Below are 20,900 nucleotides of genomic sequence, written 5' to 3'. Positions count from 1 at the left end.
AACCAAACTTGATGGGCTTTAGGTTCTGCGCGTTTATTGGGTAGCATTTTCCCCTTGCACAGCAACTGCACGGGTTCTTGGCAGCGGCAAGGCACCAGGGGGTCCCAAGACAACCACAGCTGAACAGGTGGCTTCAGGGTTGGGGACGCTGGGCTCCTGTTACCCTTGAGCCACAGTTGCTCTTTTCCCACTCCGTAATCTCAGCAGGGCACAACTCCGAACGCCCTTTAAAGTGTGTATGGGACAGGAAGTGCCCGGGAGGAACCCTCCTCCAGACCCTAGGTTTCTCAGAAGCACCCTGAGTTGATGAAACTCTCCGCCAGCATTTGAGTTGGAACTCTCCTCCTGGGAGCGGCGACTGAGTGCAGCTCTCTTGGAGTCGCTGGCCTCTCAGCAGGAGGACTGCCTGGCTGGGGCCACGGATCGGCCAGCGTGGCTGGCCCAGCAGCTCACTCGTGGCAGCAGCTGCGGGTTTAGAGTCCGGGACTCAGGACCCAGCTGGGGCAACACCCCGCAGGGCCTCTTTGGTCCCCAGCCTACCAGCCGGCCAGTGAGCGCGCGGCTCCTGGAGGGCCGCTGGGGCCTGGCAGGGCGCGCGACGTGGGCGCGAGCGGCAGCAGCGTGGGGTGTGCCTGCTCCGCCAGTGGGCGTCTTCTGCCACTGCCGCCTCCACGGGCAGCGGCATTGCGGTGCTTTCCTGCGCGCTTTCGAGCATTTGCCCAGGCTCAGCTGCCGGAGCGCACACAAACCGCGCCACGCCTGCAGGCAGCGTCTCCGCAGCCCCTCGCCCCGCGCCGGCGAGGACGCCGATCGCGCGCGCCAGCCGGGAGCCCGGCGCAGCCGCCAGAGGACTCGCCCCCGGCCCCGGGTCTTCCCGCACTCGCCGCGGGTTTGGAGCGCGATGTGAGGAAGCCTGAGCCGGGAGGGCCGGATCGGACGGCAGAGCGGCAGCGGCCGGACGCTCGGGTCGCGGTCGCCCGGGGAGGGCAGGTCCTGCGGGGGCGGAGCCCGGCGCGCCCCTCCCGCCCGCGGCCTCGCCCCGCCACGGCCGGCGGAGGACGGGCCATGGCCAGCCCGCCGGAGCCTCGCGCTCCCCGCCCCCAGGCTCCCCTGCCCGCGGCGGGGGACGAGCCGGGCCCGGGCCCCGGCAAACTCCGCCCGGAAGCCCGGCGCGGCGCGGCCCCGGAGCGGCCAGGCCGCGGGCGGGCCGAGCGCGCCGCGCCCCCGCGCGCGCCCCCCTCCCCGGCAGGCCGCGTGGGCTCGGCCGGGGGGCCCGGCGCGCTCTCGGCGCTCGGCGGCTGCTGGGTCGCGGCCCGGGCCCCCTTCGCGCTCGCGCTCTCCTCCCCCGCCCCCTCGGCCTCCCCATCTTCCTTTTACTTCTGGCCGCCGCCGCCCCTGCCCCCTCCCTCGTTTCTCCCCTCCTCAGCCGCCTTTCACCTCCCCGCGCGTCTCCCAGGAAGGGAGGGCGCGGCGGCGGGAGGAGGTGGAGGCGGCGGCGATGCTGGCGGCGGCGGAGGACAAGAGGCAGCTCCGCTGAGCGTCCCCGCCAGCAGCAGTCCGCGCGGCGGCGGCGGCGGCGGGCGGCGGCGCCTCTTCCTCTCGCTCGCGCTCCAAGGCTTGCTGCTCCCCGCGCGCGCCGGGCCCCGAGCGCCGCCGCCCCGGCTGCCCTTCGGCGCGGCCGCCCGGCGCGTGGGCTTCCCCGGCTTCCCGGGCGCCGGCGGGGGCTGCCCCGGCCCCGCCGGCGGAGGCGGCGGCCGCCACCGTGACCGAACTCCACAGCGGCCCGGAGGCGCCGGCTGTGCGCTCGCCTCGCTTCTTCTCGGCTCCGACATGGAAGATGGACCTTCTGGTAACGCGAGCTGCTTCCGAAGGCTGACCGAGTGTTTCCTGAGCCCCAGTAAGTGGCCTGGCTCCGCGTCCTCGCGCTCACGGCTGGCGGGAAGGGAGCCCGTGCGAGGGGGCGGCCTTCTCCCGAGGGGCAGGGAGTTGGTGGCACCTCCGTGGCGCGCGGGAGTGGCCCTCGGCGCCGGGACGCTGGGCTTCCTAGGCCGAGCAGGAGGTGAGGTTGCAGGTGCTGGTGGTCCCCGGCCCAGGTTGCTGCTGGTGGCCACACTTGGCCCGCAAGGCTTTTTCCTCTCAACTTTATGCGTGAGCGAACGCGCTCCCCCTGGCACCTGGAGCTCCTGCCCAAAGCGTCCCTGAGGTCAGGGCCTCGCAGCTACCCCCCATCGTCCCTTCCTCCCCTCCCCCCTGTCCTGAGTAAAGACATCCACTTTCTCCAGGCCTGGGGTTCCGTGCCGGCACCCAGGGGCCCTGCCCGCCGCGGTCCAGACTCTTCCTGGTGGCAACGGTGCACCTCCCATCGCACCCACCCAGAGTCCACTGGGTGTGGAGCCTGGGTTCTGTAGCGGTTCCTTAAAGGGGGAAGCACAATGGGCTGCTAGCGTGGACACTGGCGGTTCCCACCAGCCACAAGCGCTCCAGATTGGCCTGCGGGGCGGGGGCGGGACCCGCGCTGCTAGCCACGGCTGAGCGGAGGTCTGAGGGTGCCTTGGGGTAGGGGCCTGGGGCGAGATTCAGCAGAAAAGTGAAGGTAGGGCTGCAGTAGGGAAGAGGCAGGCGGAAGCTGAAGGAGAGAGGCGCCTGGCAGGCAGAGGGAGTCGTCTTGGCCATGGAGGGAGGGCGAGCGGGGTGAGGATGGAACACCCGGGCGGGGCCTGGTGGGAGCGCCTCGCGGTCCCGGAGGTAGCGCCCGTGGGGCAGCGGGCGACTTTGGTGCCACCCTGGGCCGGGCGCGGCTCCCCAAGGCCCAGAGCGCGGCTCCGGTGCCACGGCCACCGCGTGCGCACCCGCGCCTTTGTCTGCTCCTCGCGTTTCCCTGGCGCCTTCTCTCCTGGCAGATTCTCTTCTGGGGTGGCCGTTTCGGCTTCCTGCTCCCAGGTGCTTGTACTCTGGTGGCAGCTGGCCGATGGCTGCTGGACACCCGCGGTCCAGCCACTGGTCGCGCCCCACGCTGGTCCGGCTGCCGCACACCCAGCCTTTTTGGGATGCAGCTCCTGTGTGAGAGCCTGTGCAAAGCAGAACAGGGCCACTGCCCTCTGCGCTGCCATCCAGCTTCCTGATCCGGGCGGGGCCACAGTAGCCTCTTGACTCAGTGGCCTGGTGGCCTTGCATCTGGGTGGACATGCGGGCACGTGCCCCGACTGAAGCTTTCCTGATGCCTGGGGCTTGAGTACTGTGCCCAGGCAGGGCATTGACCCCAGTGCCTCCTTAGCCCCTCCCCCTTCCATCCCAGGTGGTGGCTGAATTAATGGATGCTACCATTGTAAAGCCCTGTGGCTCTGGGGATGAATGAATAGAGCTGTGACCACGCCTGATGCCCTCAGATGTGGTCAGCAGTGACTGAATTGGCCATGGATTAAAAGTGGTTCCCAGCTTGTGGTGCCTGGGTGTGGGCTGGGAGGTGAGCCTAATGCTTGGCCTGGGACTGGAGTTGCAGGTCCTCCTGGTCCTCCTGCGAATTCCTTCTTTTTAAAAAATGAACTTCTGCTTTTCTCAGTTGGCAAGGAATGGAATGGGGATGGATGGGGCAGGGAGGCAGCATGGGTGCTGACCGTTGCAGGAGGAAACTCTTTGGGAGTTGGTGGTGCTGAAGGCTTTGGGAAGGATCCCATTGGTGGGCACCCTGTGGGTGCTGAGCTGGTTTCTGTGTGTGTCTCCTTTGTTTGCAGTGGAGCGGACCAGATGAGCAATGTCTCCATGTTGGGTGGTGGGGTTGTGTAGGGAGGGGATGCCTGGCAGGCTTCCTGTGCCCACAGCAGGAGTGGGTTGTCAGAGGCACCCACTGCACTTGCTGCTGGAGCTGCAGAAGCAGCCCTGGGACCGCTGTCAGAAGGGACAGCTGGGAGTCCCCGTGAGGGCACAGCTCTCTGGGATGTCACTGGGCCAGGGGGTCTTTAGGCAGAATGTGCGATTGTGGCCTGACCCGGGGGAAAGACGGAGCAAGAACAGGCTCATGGCTCGGGAACGGTGTCCCCACTGTTGGGTCTCTTGTTTCCGTCTGTGGGACAGGCTCCAGTTGTCTGTAATAGCAGAATACTTGACACACTTTTTTTCCCACTAATTATTTTTATTTTTTGATGATTTTTGCCTAGTTGATTAGGGTGGTAAGGGTCAAGGGCTACAAGAAGGTGGGTGAGTTCACCATTTCCACATTCTCTTCTTTCCTTCCTGTATCTGGGGAAGAGGGCAGATAAGGAGAGAAGCCACAGCAGCCTCCCAAGCACCTCTGCACCCTGGGATGGAGGACAGGCACCTGACAGCACCCCAGGGTCCCCGATGTGGGGCATGCTCTGAGGTCCTGCTCAAGAGGTTTCTGTAGTTCAGTAGTTCTGACTTATTGCCAATCTCACCACTCCAAGCATGATGAACTGTCTCCAAAATCCACTGGTTGACGCAGTCCACCTTAGAGTCTCCCCTTGCCCGGGTATTCACTGGCACACCTCTTGGATCTTTGTGGCAAAAACATGAATCTTTCTGAAAAAGGAATGCTAGATTCCGTGAGAATCGAGACAATGTCCAAATGCACACCAGCACGTCTGCCTGTGAACTCGGTACTCCTTGCCTTCCTTTCCGATCGATCTGGTGGTGTGTCAAGCGAGTTGCCTTGTGGCAGCTGCTGTGTCCACTTGCTGTTTGCCATCAGAAAGCAGATTGTGCGTCAAAGACAGAACGTTCCAGTTGGCTTTGTGTTTGCTCCCGCCAGTTCTGGCTAGTGGGACTTAGCCTCCTGAGTGGGCTGGGCATTCTTGCCCAGGGCAATACACCATCACTGGCTGCCTCACCTGCCGGCTTGTTGTGCTATTAAATTAGTGTCCTTCCTGACATCGCCTCATTTCCTGACCCCTGGACACTTCCTCAGACACACAGCTTCCCACTTCCTTGCTGGGAGATTTGCTGATGAGAGCAGGAACGACTCATGTGGCTGCAGAGCCATGGTGTCCCACAGTGAAGTATGCTTTTGCAGTGTGCTATGTGTTTGTCAGGAAGAGTTGAGCGATCAGGTGGGACAAGGCCCCGTATGAACTGTGGTGTCCTTGCTCCCTGCGGCATATCTAGAGGAGGTGCTGGGCTGGATGGCACACACCTGCAGGAAAGGAGTTCTGTAATTGAGTGGGGAATCCATCCTAAGGTTCTGAAGCTTTGGATACCCTCAAATCTATCCCCTGCTTCTTTTTTTCCCCACAAAAACTTTTTCTATCACACTAGATAGCCAGATTACTGTAAGGCCCAGTGGACACAGGTGGGAGATCTCTCACCAGTTACTGCCCAGTGGATGTTGGCTTAAAAGCAGCTGATGCCACCTGAGAAAAACAGAGGAAGAAAAAGTAATATTTTCTCCCAAATGGGAACCTCTGCGCTGTAATGCCCAGCATTTTAAGCTCCTACAAGGAAGTCTGTTAAGACTCTCCAAAGGAAATTTCAGGACAGACCCAGCCCTGGTGATCACCTGTGGCGCTTTCTGCCTGCTTGGTTTATGGAGCCCACCGACTGGCTTGCCTGCTCTTTGCTGATCTTTGCCTCTTGTAGGGGGAGCCCAGAGCGAGTCTGAGGGCTGGGTTTGTGGCTTGTGATGGCAGCCTTGCACTGACAGTGGCTGACACACATAGCCCGGGTTCTGGGATATTTGAATTGGAAATGCAGAAATCAAAACAGAACCTGGTGGCTGTCTTCAAGGAATCTAGAAATTGGTGAGCACTGTTGAACACTTATTTTATGTTAGTATTTTCTGCAATGGGCATGGGTGTGAGCAGAGGAGGGACTCTGCAGTGGGCCTGGAGCATGGATGTGAGCAGAGGAGGGACTCTGCAGTGGGCATGGACCATGGATGTGAGCAGAGGAGGGACTCTGCAGTGGGCATGGGTGTGAGCAGAGGAGGGACTCTGCAGTGGGCATGGACCATGGATGTGAGCAGAGGAGGGACTCTGCAGCGGGCATGGGTGTGAGCAGAGGAGGGACTCTGCAATGGGCATGGGTGTGAGCAGAGGAGGGACTCTGCAGCGGGCATGGGTGTGAGCAGAGGAGGGACTCTGCAGCGGGCATGGGTGTGAGCAGAGGAGGGACTCTGCAGCAGGCATGGGTGTGAGCAGAGGAGGGACTCTGCAGCGGGCATGGGTGTGAGCAGAGGAGGGACTCTGCAGCAGGCATGGGTGTGAGCAGAGGAGGGACTCTGCAATGGGCATGGGTGTGAGCAGAGGAGGGACTCTGCAGGCATGGACCATGGGTGTGAGCAGAGGAGGGACTCTGCAGCGGGCATGGGTGTGAGCAGAGGAGGGACTCTGCAATGGGCATGGGTGTGAGCAGAGGAGGGACTCTGCAATGGGCATGGGTGTGAGCAGAGGAGGGACTCTGCAGCAGGCATGGGTGTGAGCAGAGGAGGGACTCTGCAGCGGGCATGGGTGTGAGCAGAGGAGGGACTCTGCAGCGGGCCTGGATGTGAGCAGGGAGATGTGAGTGGCAGGTGACAGGCCATATTAACTTGGCTGGAAGCTGGATGTGTGTGGTTGGGGTGTAATGATGCCTGGTGGCTCGCTGTCCCTGTGTATAGCTGTATTCTTGGCAGGGGGCGTCTCTACCCATGTGTGGCCTGCACTCAGCCAGGCCCACAGAAACCCACCAGTCCATTTGTCATTCAGGAGCTGTGTGGAGCACTGGGCACATCAGTGGACCCTGGTGGGGAAGCCTGACTCCTATCTGGCCGTTTGGGTTGCAGTCCTGCTAGGCCTCTGTTTCTTCAGATTCCTGCTGGCATGCCCCCTGGGTAGCTGCTGCCCTCTAGGGGGACCAGACTAGGTTCTAGGCTCCAGGCTTGAGCCTGGCAATTACAGGCTTTTGGGGAGTATAGCAAAAGTGGATGATCCCTTTGTACCTGTCTCTCTGCCAGTCAAGTAAAATGAAACATGAAAACGAAAAGCCCTGCAGTGAGTTAACGCCGTGTGTTGGCCCGGTGGCAGGGGCTCTGGGCTGACGTCACCGTGACCCGGCACGGTCCGCCTGCAGCTATCAGGAGAGGAATACCTGGGCAGGTGAGGGATGCGGGCTGGAACATCGCTGGTACCAGGAAGTGACCAGCCCAGATGTGTCACGAGACAGGACCAGCAGATAAATCAGTTAGAAGTTAGCAGATGAGGGTGTTGTGTGCTCACTCCACACGGCAGGAGAAGCATTCGGTAAGTTTGGAGCCGGCGCAGGCTGTGTGGTTTATAATTTTGGAAGCTCATCCTGGCTGCTGTTTGGTGACTGAATCCAAGGGCTGTGGGTCCTTCAGGGTATGTGGAGCCTCTCTGTAGCAGTTGAGGTGTCAGATGAAGTCCAGAGAAGAAGTGAAGGGCAGTGGAGGTGCAGGGATATGGGAGTTGAGGGCAGAGGGCAGCGAGTACGTGGGTGTGTGGAGTGGGGGAGGAATTGAAAATCCTAGGCTGGGTCTGTGGCCACGGGGCTTGCTATATGGAAGGCACTACAGGACCTGGGTGGGGAGACCGGCAGTCCGAGGGGTGACTGGCCAGGTGAAGGCCGCATGACCACAGTGGAACTTGGTGCAGAGGTTGGGGAGGTGGATGGGTGAGCAAAGCCTGGGTCTGGGGACGGGGCAGGTGTGGAGGCGTGTCAGAGCTGTGCAGTTGGGACACTAGCTGCCCCTGGGCATCCTGTGCCATCAACCTGGAGGGAATGCAGACAGAGCTGGTTAGTGAGCAGGCTGTGGTCCAGGGGAGAGCTCAGCTCAGGCCCGGGGGATGGAGGATGACCCTCTGGCGTTCCACAGCCTGACCCAAAGTGGGAGCAGCAAGGGACGAACTGAAGCAGAGTTGTGAATGGAGACTGGAGACGAAGAGTGGGAGTGAGAAGAGGGCAGAAGAAGGAGACGAAAGTGACAGAAGGGAAACCACACAGAGCGAGCGCCCTGAGCAGGAGTGAACTGAGTGCCGAGAAGACATGGAGCAGAAGGCGCTGCGGAGCCCCACAGCGCGTGGGAGAAGCTCAGCGCCCCAGAGATGCAGTAAGTCCCAGCCGCCAGCAGGACTGGGTGGAAAGGCGCTGAGCCACCCGGAGGGAAGCTTGGGGTGGTGTATGACCATGTCTGCAGCAGCCGTGTCCTCAGCACTGGGTTCCAGAGCTGGCTGTTTCCCCCAGGGACTGACTGAGAGGGCCCCCGTGCCCAGTAGCAAAAATAGCCTGGACCTACAGCACTCTCAGAAGGCAGCAGGGCTGCGTGTGTGTCCAGGACGAGTTCTTCCTGCTGGGAGAAAGCCACTTTCCCTGGGAGGCAGGGGAGGATGGGTGTGGGTGCGGAGGCACCCTTGTGTTCCCTATGCACCCCGTTACTTCCCCTGATCAGGCTGTTAGGGCATCTGAGAATGAGCTGCAGAGGGTCTTGGCAGGAGGCAGCTGGCAGTGGGGATGTGGAAAGTGGGACAGCAGCTGTCCAGGGCTGTGGTGAGAAGGGCGGGAGTGCTGAAGCTGGAACTTAGGAAGATTGCGTGTTGGAGGTCATAGCATAGAAACATTCTAGCGGTGAAGCAGAGCAGATGCACACACTCCGCTTTGGAAAGCGACTGAGCCTGAGTACACCTGCCTCAGCGAGGTCCAGCAGGGTGGGAGCCAAGCCCGGGAGGACCCTGAAGGGAAGGGAGCCAGGCAGGGCTGGCGGTAGCCAGGAGCCGCTGGACAGCAGGAAGCATTAGGAGGCCTCTGTGTACTGGGAGAATAGAGATGAGGCTCTCGTGGCTGCTGTGCCTCCTTGTGGCCAGGGTTGTTTGTTTAGGGGTGGAGGGTGTTAGATGAGGGCAAACCAGGAGGGTTTCCCCAGTGTCTGCCTTCATCCTGGCAATGGGTGTGTCAGCACAGATGTGCTCCTTGCCATCCCAGATCCAGAGAGAAGTGAGGAGAATGGCCTGCAGGAGTGGCTGCTGAGTGCCCAGGTGGGACCCGGCGTGTCCTTCGTCAGCCTCAGCTCTGACGGCTTTGTGGTGTCAGACTTCTGAGGTTGGCTGCCTTCCGCCCTGGGGCGCAGCATGTTTCCTCCTGGTGTCAGGAGCCCCTCAGACTTCCCCTCTGGGGCATCTGGAATCGTCAGGGCCCGACCCCCTTGTGTTTGCCACCCATGTATCTGTGCACCCCTTGGAGTCAGGGGGTGCATCCTATCCTTTTTGTTACCGTCAGAGCCCAGCTTAATGCCAAACACAAGAAGTCTCAGAAATGGCAGGTGTTGCAAAGGGGAGAGTGTTTTGGAAGTGGCCCTTCAACAGTGTGAATTCTTCCTGACGGGAGAGAAAGGGTGAAATGAAGTGGTTGTGAAATTTCGCTGGCGTGATCTGATGCATGGTGGTGACGCTGACTGATGTAATCAGAGCACATTCTTTGGAAGTAGCGACCAGGGTGCCTGGTCCTGTGGACGTGGACCGTCTGTGCAGGTGTGTCCGCGGGGGCTCCTGGACTGCATGGGTGAGGGAGATGGACGGGTTCTGAACCGTCAGGATGCCTTAGCTTTCTTTCCCCAGGGCAGTGAGAAAAAGCTCTTTGTTTCGGTCAAAACATTTGTCTACATCGCAGCAAGAAAATGTTGCTTGCGCACTTTGGAGAGGGGCTGAGTGTCGGAGAGGATGTGAGGACACCGGTGTGTTTGGGCATCCCGGGCTGGGAGTGCCGGGCCAGGAGCGCTTCTGAGCCGGAGCACGACAGTTTGAGGAGAGGGAAAGGCAAGTTGGGAGTTGGAGGCTAAAAGGAGGCAGGGATTGCTCAAGAGTTGGGGGAGGGGAGCAGCGGGCTCATGTGACCTTCAAGTCGTATGGACTCCTATCAGAAGACGTTCTGGGTGTTTCTGGATGACGGGTTTGGCGACTTCAAAAAGAAACATCCAGAATGGTTTTCCTAGGGACTGGGCTGCGCAGCCTTCTGATGTGTGTGTGTGTCAGGGTTTCTGGACATGTGTGTGTCTTCTCTCTATCCTGGATCAGAAACTTGCTGATAGAGCATTCTTGAGGGATGGATCACCACGTCCTTTGAGGACTACGCTCTTTCCTCTTGATGAAATGCATAACCAAGCTCTTCAGAGGTCCACCAGTGACCTGGCTACGAATGCTGTGCGTTGAAGGCAGCGTGGTGCTTGTATGTGGGAAGATAGACCCTCTGTGCAGCAGATCAGAAAGGTCCTCTCTTTCTGTCTCTATCTCAGCTTGGTTTATTTATTTGAAAGATGGAATTTGAGAGAGAATGAGAGAAGTTGATTTCCATCTGCTTGTTCACTCTACAGATGGTCTCAGTCTTGGATTGGTCCAGGCGTCAGAAGCTTCATCTGGGTCTCCCACAGGGACAGGAGCCCCCAGCACCTCAGCCATCTTTGGCTGCTTTTTCCAGGCTGGGACTTGAACTGACACCCCTATGGGATGCTGGTGTCCCAGGTGGTGGCTCCACTTGCCACACCATGGCACTGGTCACATCAGAAGAGTCTTATACGGACCCAGGCATACACAGGGAGGCAACACACGGTGGACGTGTTGTCTGCTAAGTAGGAGAAAGAGAAGACTACTGGATAAATAATTTGGAGGCAGTTGGGCAGCCATGTGCGAAAACTTGTATTCCTTGGACTGTAGCTCCAGGAAACTATACAAAGGAGTCATGTGCAGAACATCAAAACACTTATGGAAAAACAAAACGGAGAGATGCTTGTTTTGCAGAAAGTGTCTTGTATGAGCTTATGGAAAATGTATGGCATGTAAAAAAAACAACGCATGCATAGCCAGATTTTTTGCCTCCAGATAAACTTATCCTTTCATCCCGCTTCCCACAGCTGGTCTCAGAGGCTTTTCTGGGTTTCAGCATACAGGAGGAGACCCATGAAAGGGAAGAAGCACAGACTGCTTCCCAGCCTTGAGCTGGGGGACCTCCAGCTGTGACTCAGGTCCACAAGTAATCCGGGCCAGTCTGCAGCTCATCTGCATTAAGTAGCGGAATGCTGCTAGGGCACCCTGCGTGGCATGTGCAGGTGGCCAAGTCCTGCAGAGCTCCTGGAGCTCCCCGGCCCCGCCCCCAAGCAGCCCCCCTAAACACACTCCCTATAGGGTCTGGAGATGAAACCCCAGCACCCTGCCTTTCCTGTAGCTCTCTTCCCTGCCTGGGCCAGACCTTCTTCCTGTGTGTGGAGAACTTGCAGAAATGCGCGAGAAGCAGCAGCCCTCCCTAAGAAGTGCCCGTGAATGTGCAGTTCATAAGAAAGGGCTCTTAAAAAAAGAGATGTTCAACTTCTGTCATGAGTGTGACTTGGAATAGCTCTAAGATGCCGTTTCCACTTGGCAAGTGTGCATGAAGTCAAGCATGCCGTAACACACTGTAGGCAGGGCTAAGCAGAGCCGGTGCGGTCCTGCAGGGAATGGCTGGGCAAACCTTTCAAGGCTGTGCTTTGGCAGTATCGGTCGGTATTAAAAACACGTGTGTCCATTGAGCCAGGGACTCTGCTGGGACTGTTTCATTCCGATAGTCTCACCTGTGGACAAAATAACATGAGGTGCTAATGCAATGTTGTTTGAAAGAGATCATAGCACATCACCTAAATTTCTGTCAGTCGGGGCTTGGTTCAGTAACGTTTGCAGCTTGCAAAATGAATGCACTCCGCGTCTCCCCAGGACATTGTTAGGTGGAGGAAGCAAGGTATTAAACGGTGCATGTGTGTGAACTCAGAGGCGCATGCATTTTTGTGTGAAGAAAAGGACATGCTTGTAATTGCATGAGGAAACTTGGGAGAGAAGCCATGAGTGACACCGCCTAGGGGGAGAGAGGAGAGTTTTTAGGCATACTGTTCCACAGTTTGTGCCTTGTAAATCATGTGACTCATTTGAAAACTGCCTTTAAGAGTTTGGTGAAGTGCCACCTCGCGGCGAGTTGCCCTGCTCTGCTTCTGGTGCAACTGTCATTGTCATTTTTGAGCTCAGAGTTTCCTTTTTCAGCCCCTAAAGTTTGTTCGATTGATTTCTGTCTTCCTCCAGCCTCCCACGGACTTCTCCTACACAAGATCTGCAAATGTCAAGCCATGAATATTAAGAAGGATTGCATGCATCAAAACCTCTCTCAGTGATCTTATCAACCCCCTTTCTACGTCATGCACTGATTTGAAACGGGGGAAAAAGACGCTTCTCTTGATGTCCGTTCCGCCTCTGACCGCGTCAGCAGCGTGGCGTGCCCGAGGCAAACTGCTCTTCCCCCTGTCTCAGGGCTGCCCGCAGCTTTCTCTGCAGGTCCCGATTGTTGGCGCTGTGAGAACGCGAGCTCACGTCCGGCGTGTCTCCCGGGGACAGAGCCGCACGTGGCAGTGACACCGCAGTGAGACCATGATCAGGGTCCTGGGGGTTCATGGTCACTGACTCTGAGATGACAGTGATTGCATTACTGGGTGAGAGCGGAGGGCAGAGGGGCAGCTGCCCGTGTCCCATGGCACCTCAGAGATCAGGTGGGGCCGTGCCTGTCCTGGAGGGGACCGGACTTGCCCAGGTCTTTCCCAGTGCAGCTGTCTTGCTTGGCTTTGTTTTAGGATCACAGCAAGTGCTGTACCCCACGGACCTGCGTGGGCTTCTTTTCGTCCCCTCACTGCTTCTGTGCTCTGCCTTGGAGCTCAGCCCTGCTTCTTTTCCTGCGTTCTGCTTATAATGAGAGCATTACTCTTTGTCTTATCACGTAATATTATTTCCTTTGAATCCACCCGTTGGTTTTATTGTAGCTGTTACTTCCTTCCTAGTTACTGGATTTTATGGAGACCTTTTCCTAAGCTTGAGTGGCAACCTTCTGCCACCCTAGCACCTTTCTTGGAGAGCCATGCCTCATGCCCTGCCCGCTGCCCGCCGCCCTGAGACGCTGTCTTCTTGTGTTTGGGGCAGGGGGACCCCTTCTGACTGCTTCTTTTTCTCATCCTGGGGGCGGGAGAAGGCTTGTCTCTGTCCCCTCCCTGTCCTGCCTGGAGCCACCTGGGGGTCTTTCCATCACAGGTCATCCCTTAGGAGTCAGGGCTTGTCCCTAATTCCACTTCATTTCTCACCAGACCTGTTTCTGCGGCTGTTGTGCTGCTTATCATTTGGGACATCTGTCTGTGTTTCTGAGTGAGCCTTGGTTTCTCTCTGCTTCTGTGGGTATGTGTTAAGCTGTATTCTGGCCACATTTTTGAGACACAGAGCTGGCTGGCTTCTTGTGGAGGCCGTAGTCTGGGAGGAAGTGTTACGGTTCACTGGCATGGTGAGATCTGCAGTACCCACTCGGAGCATGGCACTGATCTTTTCTTTAAAGGTTGACTTGTGTATTTAACAGGCAGAGAGGGAGGGAGAAAGAGAGGTCTTCCATCTGCTGGTTCACTCTCAGATAGCCAAAGTGGGCCCAGATAACTCCGTCAGGGTCTCCCATGTGGGTGACCGGGGCTCAGGCTCTTAGGCTGTGCTCTGCTGCCTTCACAGGGGTACCAACGGGAGGCAGGTCTGAAACCAAGCAGCCAGCACTCAGCTCAGCATGCTTTTGCGATGGCTGTGTCTCAGGCAGCAGCTTTTCCCGCTGCACCACAACACAGCCCCCGGGACCTCCGCTTTTGTCTTAGTGGTGTTGTGAGCTTCAGGACAGCTTCAAGGGGCGCAGAGGGGTGCATAGCAGAGATGTAGTGTGCTGGTCCTTGTTTCTGTGTGGATTCACTGCTTGCCCTTGTCATTCACCTGGAAATTGGCAACTGGCAACTTCTCCATGTCAGCTGGGAGTCTGATGCATTGAGAAATGAATGTGTGTGTTTGTTCAGCACACGTGCGGGGGTGTGATAGTGCAGGGCTCAGTGACCAGGGTTCAGAGACATGAGCTGAAGCAAAGCGTCCCTGGGTCTCCTCCGGTGCCAGGATGCCCGGTGGAGGGGCCGTGGCCAGGAAGGCCGGGCAGAGCTGCCAGCAACGACCCTTTGGCTGGGAAAGGTGTTTCTTTGTCATTACGGGAAGCGCAGCCCCTGGAAATAGTGACATCAGGAAATGGCTCCAGTGTTGTCCAGCAGTTGTTATTCTATTGGCAAGAAATTAAAGGACGATGTGTTGGAGAGGGAAAAATTTTTAGAAAGAGAAGGAACTTAAAAAAAAGTGGCTGTCCCTGGAATTCTTCTATTTAAGGGAGCTGGCTTCTGAAAGTCATTTCCCTGTTAAGGGGCTTGTTGCGCCTTCCAAGGTCTTGCCTACTGCCCCGTTTGGGTGGCTCTGACTGATGGGGTAGCAGCCCTGCCAGGCCCTCTGTTGCCCAAGTGGCCAAGAGCCAGTGGCCCACGTGGGGCGCGGGTGGTCTGCCCGCACCTGGCCTCCCGGGCCCTCCCCCCTGCACAGGGCACCCTAGGAGCAGTGCTGTTTTGTTTCCTATGTTGCTGGTGTTTGTTCCTCCAAGGATGTGAGGACCGGTGCTCTGTCTGTATTTCCTGAACTGATACAGACCTATGCGTGTGTGGGGTTTATTATTTCTGAAGAGCAAGCTCACGGCCCGTTGGTGTGGGTAAGGAAGGCCGCTGTTGAGACATTCTGAGGCGTGGTCTGCGTCCTGTCAGCACTGACTGGAGCTGTCAAGCCGTGTTCGTGCAGTTCCCGTCTCTGCAGAACTGTGGAAACGTGCGTCTTCCCTCGTGGAATTCCTCTGTTGTACACAACAACCCAGGCTGCTTCTCGGCATCTCACTGACCACCGTGGATCTGCAGCCAGCAGGGTTTCATACAGGAACGGAAATTGGCCATAGACCAGTTCCGCTTCCGGGCCCTTTGTCTGGAACACCCGCTGGGGTGGCTGTGCTGAGAGCAGGGTGCGCAGGGTGGGCCTGCCTTTGCTGGGTGCTGAGCTCAGCCTGGGAGGACTGACAGGGAAGGCCCCGGTGGTGCCCGAGGATGCCCTGGAACCAGCAGTCCACACTGCATACGACCTGGCCTCAGATCTCAGCTCTTTAGAATTACACGGAACTCCAATTTCCTTATCTCTGACACAGATGGTTGGCTGACTTATTTCTTCCCCACAGGACATGTTTTTAAGGCGCAGGTGCTTGGGAATTTTCTTGAGTTGTAAACGTTTTACATTTGTGATATATTTTGTAATAAGCAGCAGAGGTTCAGCTTGTGATTTTTTTTTTAATATCAAAAGAAAAAACTGAACAGCACCTTTCAGAAATCCTTCCAGTGCTGCTGCTGTTTCAGAGGCATCGAGTCTTTTCCTGAAAAGGTCTATAAATGAATGAGCTTGTGCTCCGGGCAGGGGACGGAGCTGGGGAGTGGCCTCCGCCCTGCTGTTTTGAAGCTGCATGCATCCTCCCCCAGCTGGTGCCGCTTTGGCCCATTTTTCAGAGCGGACTCCAAGCACAAACCTATTTTAGGATCTGACCTGCGTGCTGCTGGCTGTGCTGGGGAAGTGCCTCCCTACGTGCCCGTGTCCTCCTTACATAAGAATGTTGTCCTGTTGGTGCCTCTGGGACTGCTCGGTGGATGCGAGCGACTGGCTGAAGGATGCAAAGTTGCAGAGCCCTTGGCTGCTGGCCAGTATGGCTGTGCTCCTGTGAATGCTGCCTCAGGCCCAGACTGGGTGACAGAGGTCTCTACTTCAGGTTTCCTAGGTTGAGTTGCCTTCAGGTTGGATCCTGGGGCAAGGACAGGTGGCTGGGCTTGGGGCGAGATAAGGAACAGGGCAGCCAAGGTGTGGGGCAGGTGGCAGGAGAGAGGCTGTTAGAGTTGCTCCCATGGCGTGGAGGGAGGAGCTTGCTGCCCTCAGACCGTCAGAAGACAGGAAGTGGCAGCACCCAAAGTTCTTACAGAGGTTTCCTGCTGCAGGACCCAGTGGGCACTCCTGGCTGAGACATTGGGTGGAGGGCAGTGAGGCCAGGTGCGGCACTGCCAGCTTTGATGGTTGGCCTCACTGGGCACATGCACTCGAATGGACAGAACCTTAGGTTAGAAGAGGTGGCACTGTTCCTTGTTTTCTTGGGCTCAGTGTATATGTGAACAGTGGTCCTTCTGCACATGCGCAGTGTCCTTGGGCTGAGTGTATATGTGAACAGTGGTCCTTCTGTACATGCGCAGTGTCCTTGGGCTCAGTGTATATGTGAACAGTGGTCCTTCTGCACATGCAGTGTCCTTGGACTGAGTGTATATGTGAACAGTGGTCCTTCTGTACATGCAGTGTCCTTGGACTCAGTGTATATGTGAACAGTGGTCCTTCTGCACATGCGCAGTGTCCTTGGACTCAGTGTATATGTGAACAGTGGTCCTTCTGCACATGCGCAGTGTCCTTGGGCTGAGTGTATATGTGAACAGTGGTCCTTCTGCACATGCGCAGTGTCCTTGGACTGAGTGTATATGTGAACAGTGGTCCTTCTGCACATGCGCAGTGTCCTTGGGCTGAGTGTATATGTGAACAGTGGTCCTTCTGTACATGCGCAGTGTCCTTGGGCTGAGTGTATATGTGAACAGTGGTCCTTCTGTACATGCGCAGTGTCCTTGGACTGAGTGTATATGTGAACAGTGGTCCTTCTGTACATGTGCAGTGTCCTTGGGCTGAGTGTATATGTGAACAGTGGTCCTTCTGTACATGCAGTGTCCTTGGACTCAGTGTATATGTGAACAGTGGTCCTTCTGCACATGCGCAGTGTCCTTGGACTGAGTGTATATGTGAACAGTGGTCCTTCTGCACATGCGCAGTGTCCTTGGACTGAGTGTATATGTGAACAGTGGTCCTTCTGCACATGCGCAGTGTCCTTGGACTGAGTGTATATGTGAACAGTGGTCCTTCTGCACATGCAGTGTCCTTGGGCTGAGTGTATATGTGAACAGTGGTCCTTCTGTACATGCGCAGTGTCCTTGGACTGAGTGTATATGTGAACAGTGGTCCTTCTGTACATGCGCAGTGTCCTTGGACTGAGTGTATATGTGAACAGTGGTCCTTCTGTACATGCAGTGTCCTTGGGCTGAGTGTATATGTGAACAGTGGTCCTTCTGTACATGCAGTGTCCTTGGACTGAGTGTATATGTGAACAGTGGTCCTTCTGTACATGCAGTGTCCTTGGGCTGAGTGTATATGTGAACAGTGGTCCTTCTGTACATGCAGTGTCCTTAGGCTGAGTGTATATGTGAACAGTGGTCCTTCTGTACATGCAGTGTCCTTGGACTGAGTGTATATGTGAACAGTGGTCCTTCTGCACATGCAGTGTCCTTAGGCTGAGTGTATATGTGAACAGTGGTCCTTCTGTACATGCAGTGTCCTTGGACTGAGTGTATATGTGAACAGTGGTCCTTCTGTACATGCGCAGTGTCCTTGGGCTCAGTGTATATGTGAACAGTGGTCCTTCTGTACATGCAGTGTCCTTGGACTGAGTGTATATGTGAACAGTGGTCCTTCTGTACATGCGCAGTGTCCTTGGGCTCAGTGTATATGTGAACAGTGGTCCTTCTGCACATGCGCAGTGTCCTTGGGCTCAGTGTATATGTGAACAGTGGTCCTTCTGTACATGCAGTGTCCTTGGACTGAGTGTATATGTGAACAGTGGTCCTTCTGCACATGCGCAGTGTCCTTGGGCTGAGTGTATATGTGAACAGTGGTCCTTCTGTACATGCAGTGTCCTTGGGCTGAGTGTATATGTGAACAGTGGTCCTTCTGTACATGCAGTGTCCTTGGACTGAGTGTATATGTGAACAGTGGTCCTTCTGCACATGCGCAGTGTCCTTGGACTCAGTGTATATGTGAACAGTGGTCCTTCTGCACATGCGCAGTGTCCTTGGGCTGAGTGTATATGTGAACAGTGGTCCTTCTGCACATGCGCAGTGTCCTTGGACTGAGTGTATATGTGAACAGTGGTCCTTCTGTACATGCGCAGTGTCCTTGGGCTGAGTGTATATGTGAACAGTGGTCCTTCTGCACATGCGCAGTGTCCTTGGGCTGAGTGTATATGTGAACAGTGGTCCTTCTGCACATGCGCAGTGTCCTTGGGCTGAGTGTATATGTGAACAGTGGTCCTTCTGTACATGCGCAGTGTCCTTGGGCTGAGTGTATATGTGAACAGTGGTCCTTCTGTACATGCAGTGTCCTTGGGCTGAGTGTATATGTGAACAGTGGTCCTTCTGTACATGCAGTGTCCTTGGACTGAGTGTATATGTGAACAGTGGTCCTTCTGCACATGCGCAGTGTCCTTGGACTGAGTGTATATGTGAACAGTGGTCCTTCTGTACATGTGCAGTGTCCTTGTACTCAGTGTAAATGTGAACAGTGGTCCTTCTGTACATGCGCAGTTTTGCAGGTGAAATCATATCTGTTCAGGGAAGAGCAATTCAGACAGGCTAGTCTGTATTCTCTTGAGACGGTGTATATGTGGTTTTGTTTGTGTTTCAATGAAAGACAGATATAAAGGTAGAGAGAGAGGAAGAAAAGAGAAGAGAGAGAAGGACAGACTCCTGTTGGCTGGTTCACTCCTCAAATCCTGGCACACAACCATGCTGGCCCAGATTGAAGTCAGAAGCCAGGAACTTTATCTGGGTATCCCAAGTGCTGGGCTGTCACCTGCTCCCTTGCCAGGTGCAAATCAGCAGGACGCTGAGTCAGCTGTGAACCCATGCACTCGACTGTGGGGTCAGGAGTCCTCAGTGACATCCTAGCTCTCCCAGCGAAGGTCGGGCCCCACACTGTGACTCGTTTATGCCCACAGAGAGAGCGGGAATGTGACATGGACAAAGGATCCCAAGTGCCCCCCACCATATAAATTGAAAGCAGAAAACAATTTGTGATAACCTCCCAGTTCCTGAGAATGTTCGATATGTGAGAAATCCTAGTGAGAGAGGTGTGATCTTGCCAGGTTTTTCCACCATTTTCTGCCATTTTTGTGCAGCAGGTCTGTGGATTTTAGCAGTGATTCTTCCAGAATGTGTTGAAGCCACACAGCAGTGTGGAGGGGCACTTTTTGTGGTGTGGCTAGTAAGGCTGTGAGCTGTAACCGCTGGTCGGCCATAAGGATGCTCGTTTGTGATCCAGTTGCTCTACTCCCAGTCCTGCTCTGTGCCAAGGGCCTGGGAAGGCAGCAGGAGATGGCCTGGCTGCTTGTGTTTCTGCCACTTACATGGGGAACTCCAGTGAAGTTTGTGGCTCATGGTTTTGGCATGCTCAGCCTTGGCTGGTGTGGCTATCTTGAAGGTGAATGAGTCAAAGGAAAGTCTCTGTATCTACAACTCTGATTTTTCAAACAAACCTATACTTTTAAAAATGGGTCTTCTAGGGCCCGGTGCGGTGGCGCAAGTGGTTAAGGTCCTCGCCTAGCACGCCCGGGATCCCATATGGGCGCCGGTTCTAATCCCGGCAGCCCCACTTCCCTTCCAGCTCCCTGCCTGTGGCCCGGGAAAGCAGTCGAGGACGGCCCAAGGCTTTGGGACCCTGCACCTGCGTGGGAGACCCGGAAGAGGCTCCTGGCTTCGGATCGGCATAGTATCGGCCCGTTGCGCTCACTTGGGGAGTGAATCATCGGATGGAAGATCTTCCTCTCTGTCTCTCCTCTCTGTATATCCGCCTTTCCAATGAGAAAATAATAAAAATAAATCTTTAAAAAAAAAATGGGTCTTCTAGATAGAGTGGCAACACCACATGGGGGTTGGAGATGGTGATGCTGTGACGTAGTGGATGAGGCCACTGCCAGGTTGCTAATATCATATAAGCTTGCTGATTCTGTCCTGGCTGTTCCATTTCCAATCAGCTCCCTGCTGGTGACCTGGGGAGGCGTCAGAAGATGGCCCAAGTGCTTCTAGCAACCAGATGGGACTCCTGACTCCTCCTTTGGCTTTGCTTAGCCTTGCTTGTTATGACCAATTAGGAAGGGAATCAGTAGTGGATGATATCTGTCTGTGCAACTCTGATTTTCAAATAAACAAATGCATCTTTAAAAACAAGCCAAGAAGCAACCACCTAAGGGACATAGGCTTGCTCATCCATTTGGCACAGATGGGATCCAGTTTAGTTAGAAAACCTATGTCAGTGAATTTTTCTGGGTTGGGTAGTTATATATAATATATAATATGTAACATGTGTTACATATTACATATAATATATATGTGACTTGAATTGAGAAAACGATAGCTGCACGAAGCTAGTGATAAAAAGCCTACCTGGAGATACCTTAGACGAGCACATCTTTCTCTCGGGGCCCAAACCAGCCCAGCCTGTTCCTGTGCAGGCGCACATGTTTGTGTTGAACTTCATGAGGTCTGCTGTCCCAGTTGAGTTCTGACATCATGGTGTTCTGTTTTGTTTTTCTTGAAGCGCTGATTGTTGGTCCCAGTGAGGTGGTGGGAAGGGTGCAGCATTCCTTAGGATTTAGAAATGTAGGGGGCTATGAAGTTGGCCTCGTGCAAAGAATGTGTAAACACCCCAAGTGTGATAGGGAAGAACGTGTCCTCCCTGTGTTCAGGCTGCGGGACAGTGAGCAGCAGATGAGTGCACTCAGGGAACTGAGGGTAGTAGGGCCACGCCAGTGCCCTGTACAGGTGTGAGCAGTGCACATGGGAGACGCCGGTGCCCTGCACAGGTGTGAGCAGTGCACGCAGGACACTCCTGCCCTGTACAGGTGTGAGCAGTGCACATAGGACACTCCGGTGCCCTGTACAGGTGTGAGCAGTGCACATAGGACACTCCTGCCCTGTACAGGTGTGAGCAGTGCACATAGGACACTCCGGTGCCCTGTACAGGTGTGAGCAGTGCACATAGGACACTCCTGCCCTGTACAGGTGTGAGCAGTGCACATAGGACACTCCTGCCCTGTACAGGTGTGAGCAGTGCACATAGGACACTCCTGCCCTGTACAGGTGTGAGCAGTGCACATAGGACACTCCTGCCCTGTACAGG

The 20,900-nt window shown here is 56.0% G+C and overlaps 1 protein-coding gene across 1 annotated transcript in view; it reads left to right on the top strand.

The window, feature by feature from the left end:
* Positions 1–1,065: 1,065 nt before the first annotated feature.
* PDE10A (phosphodiesterase 10A) overlaps positions 1,066–20,900 on the top strand; it is a 222,857-nt gene continuing 203,022 nt past the window's right edge. Inside the window, exon 1 of the mRNA XM_040965377.1 lies at positions 1,066–1,897. Within this exon, the coding sequence (XP_040821311.1) occupies positions 1,066–1,897 (832 nt within the window). The remainder of the gene's footprint in view (positions 1,898–20,900) is intronic.

Source organism: Ochotona curzoniae, unplaced genomic scaffold (genome assembly GCF_017591425.1).
Source record: "Ochotona curzoniae isolate NIBS_2020 unplaced genomic scaffold, NIBS_Ocur_1.0 scaffold_3890, whole genome shotgun sequence".
Lineage (NCBI taxonomy): Eukaryota > Metazoa > Chordata > Mammalia > Lagomorpha > Ochotonidae > Ochotona > Ochotona curzoniae.
The sequence above is the reverse complement of the archived record's forward strand: the minus strand, read 5'-3'. Positions and strand labels throughout refer to the sequence as shown.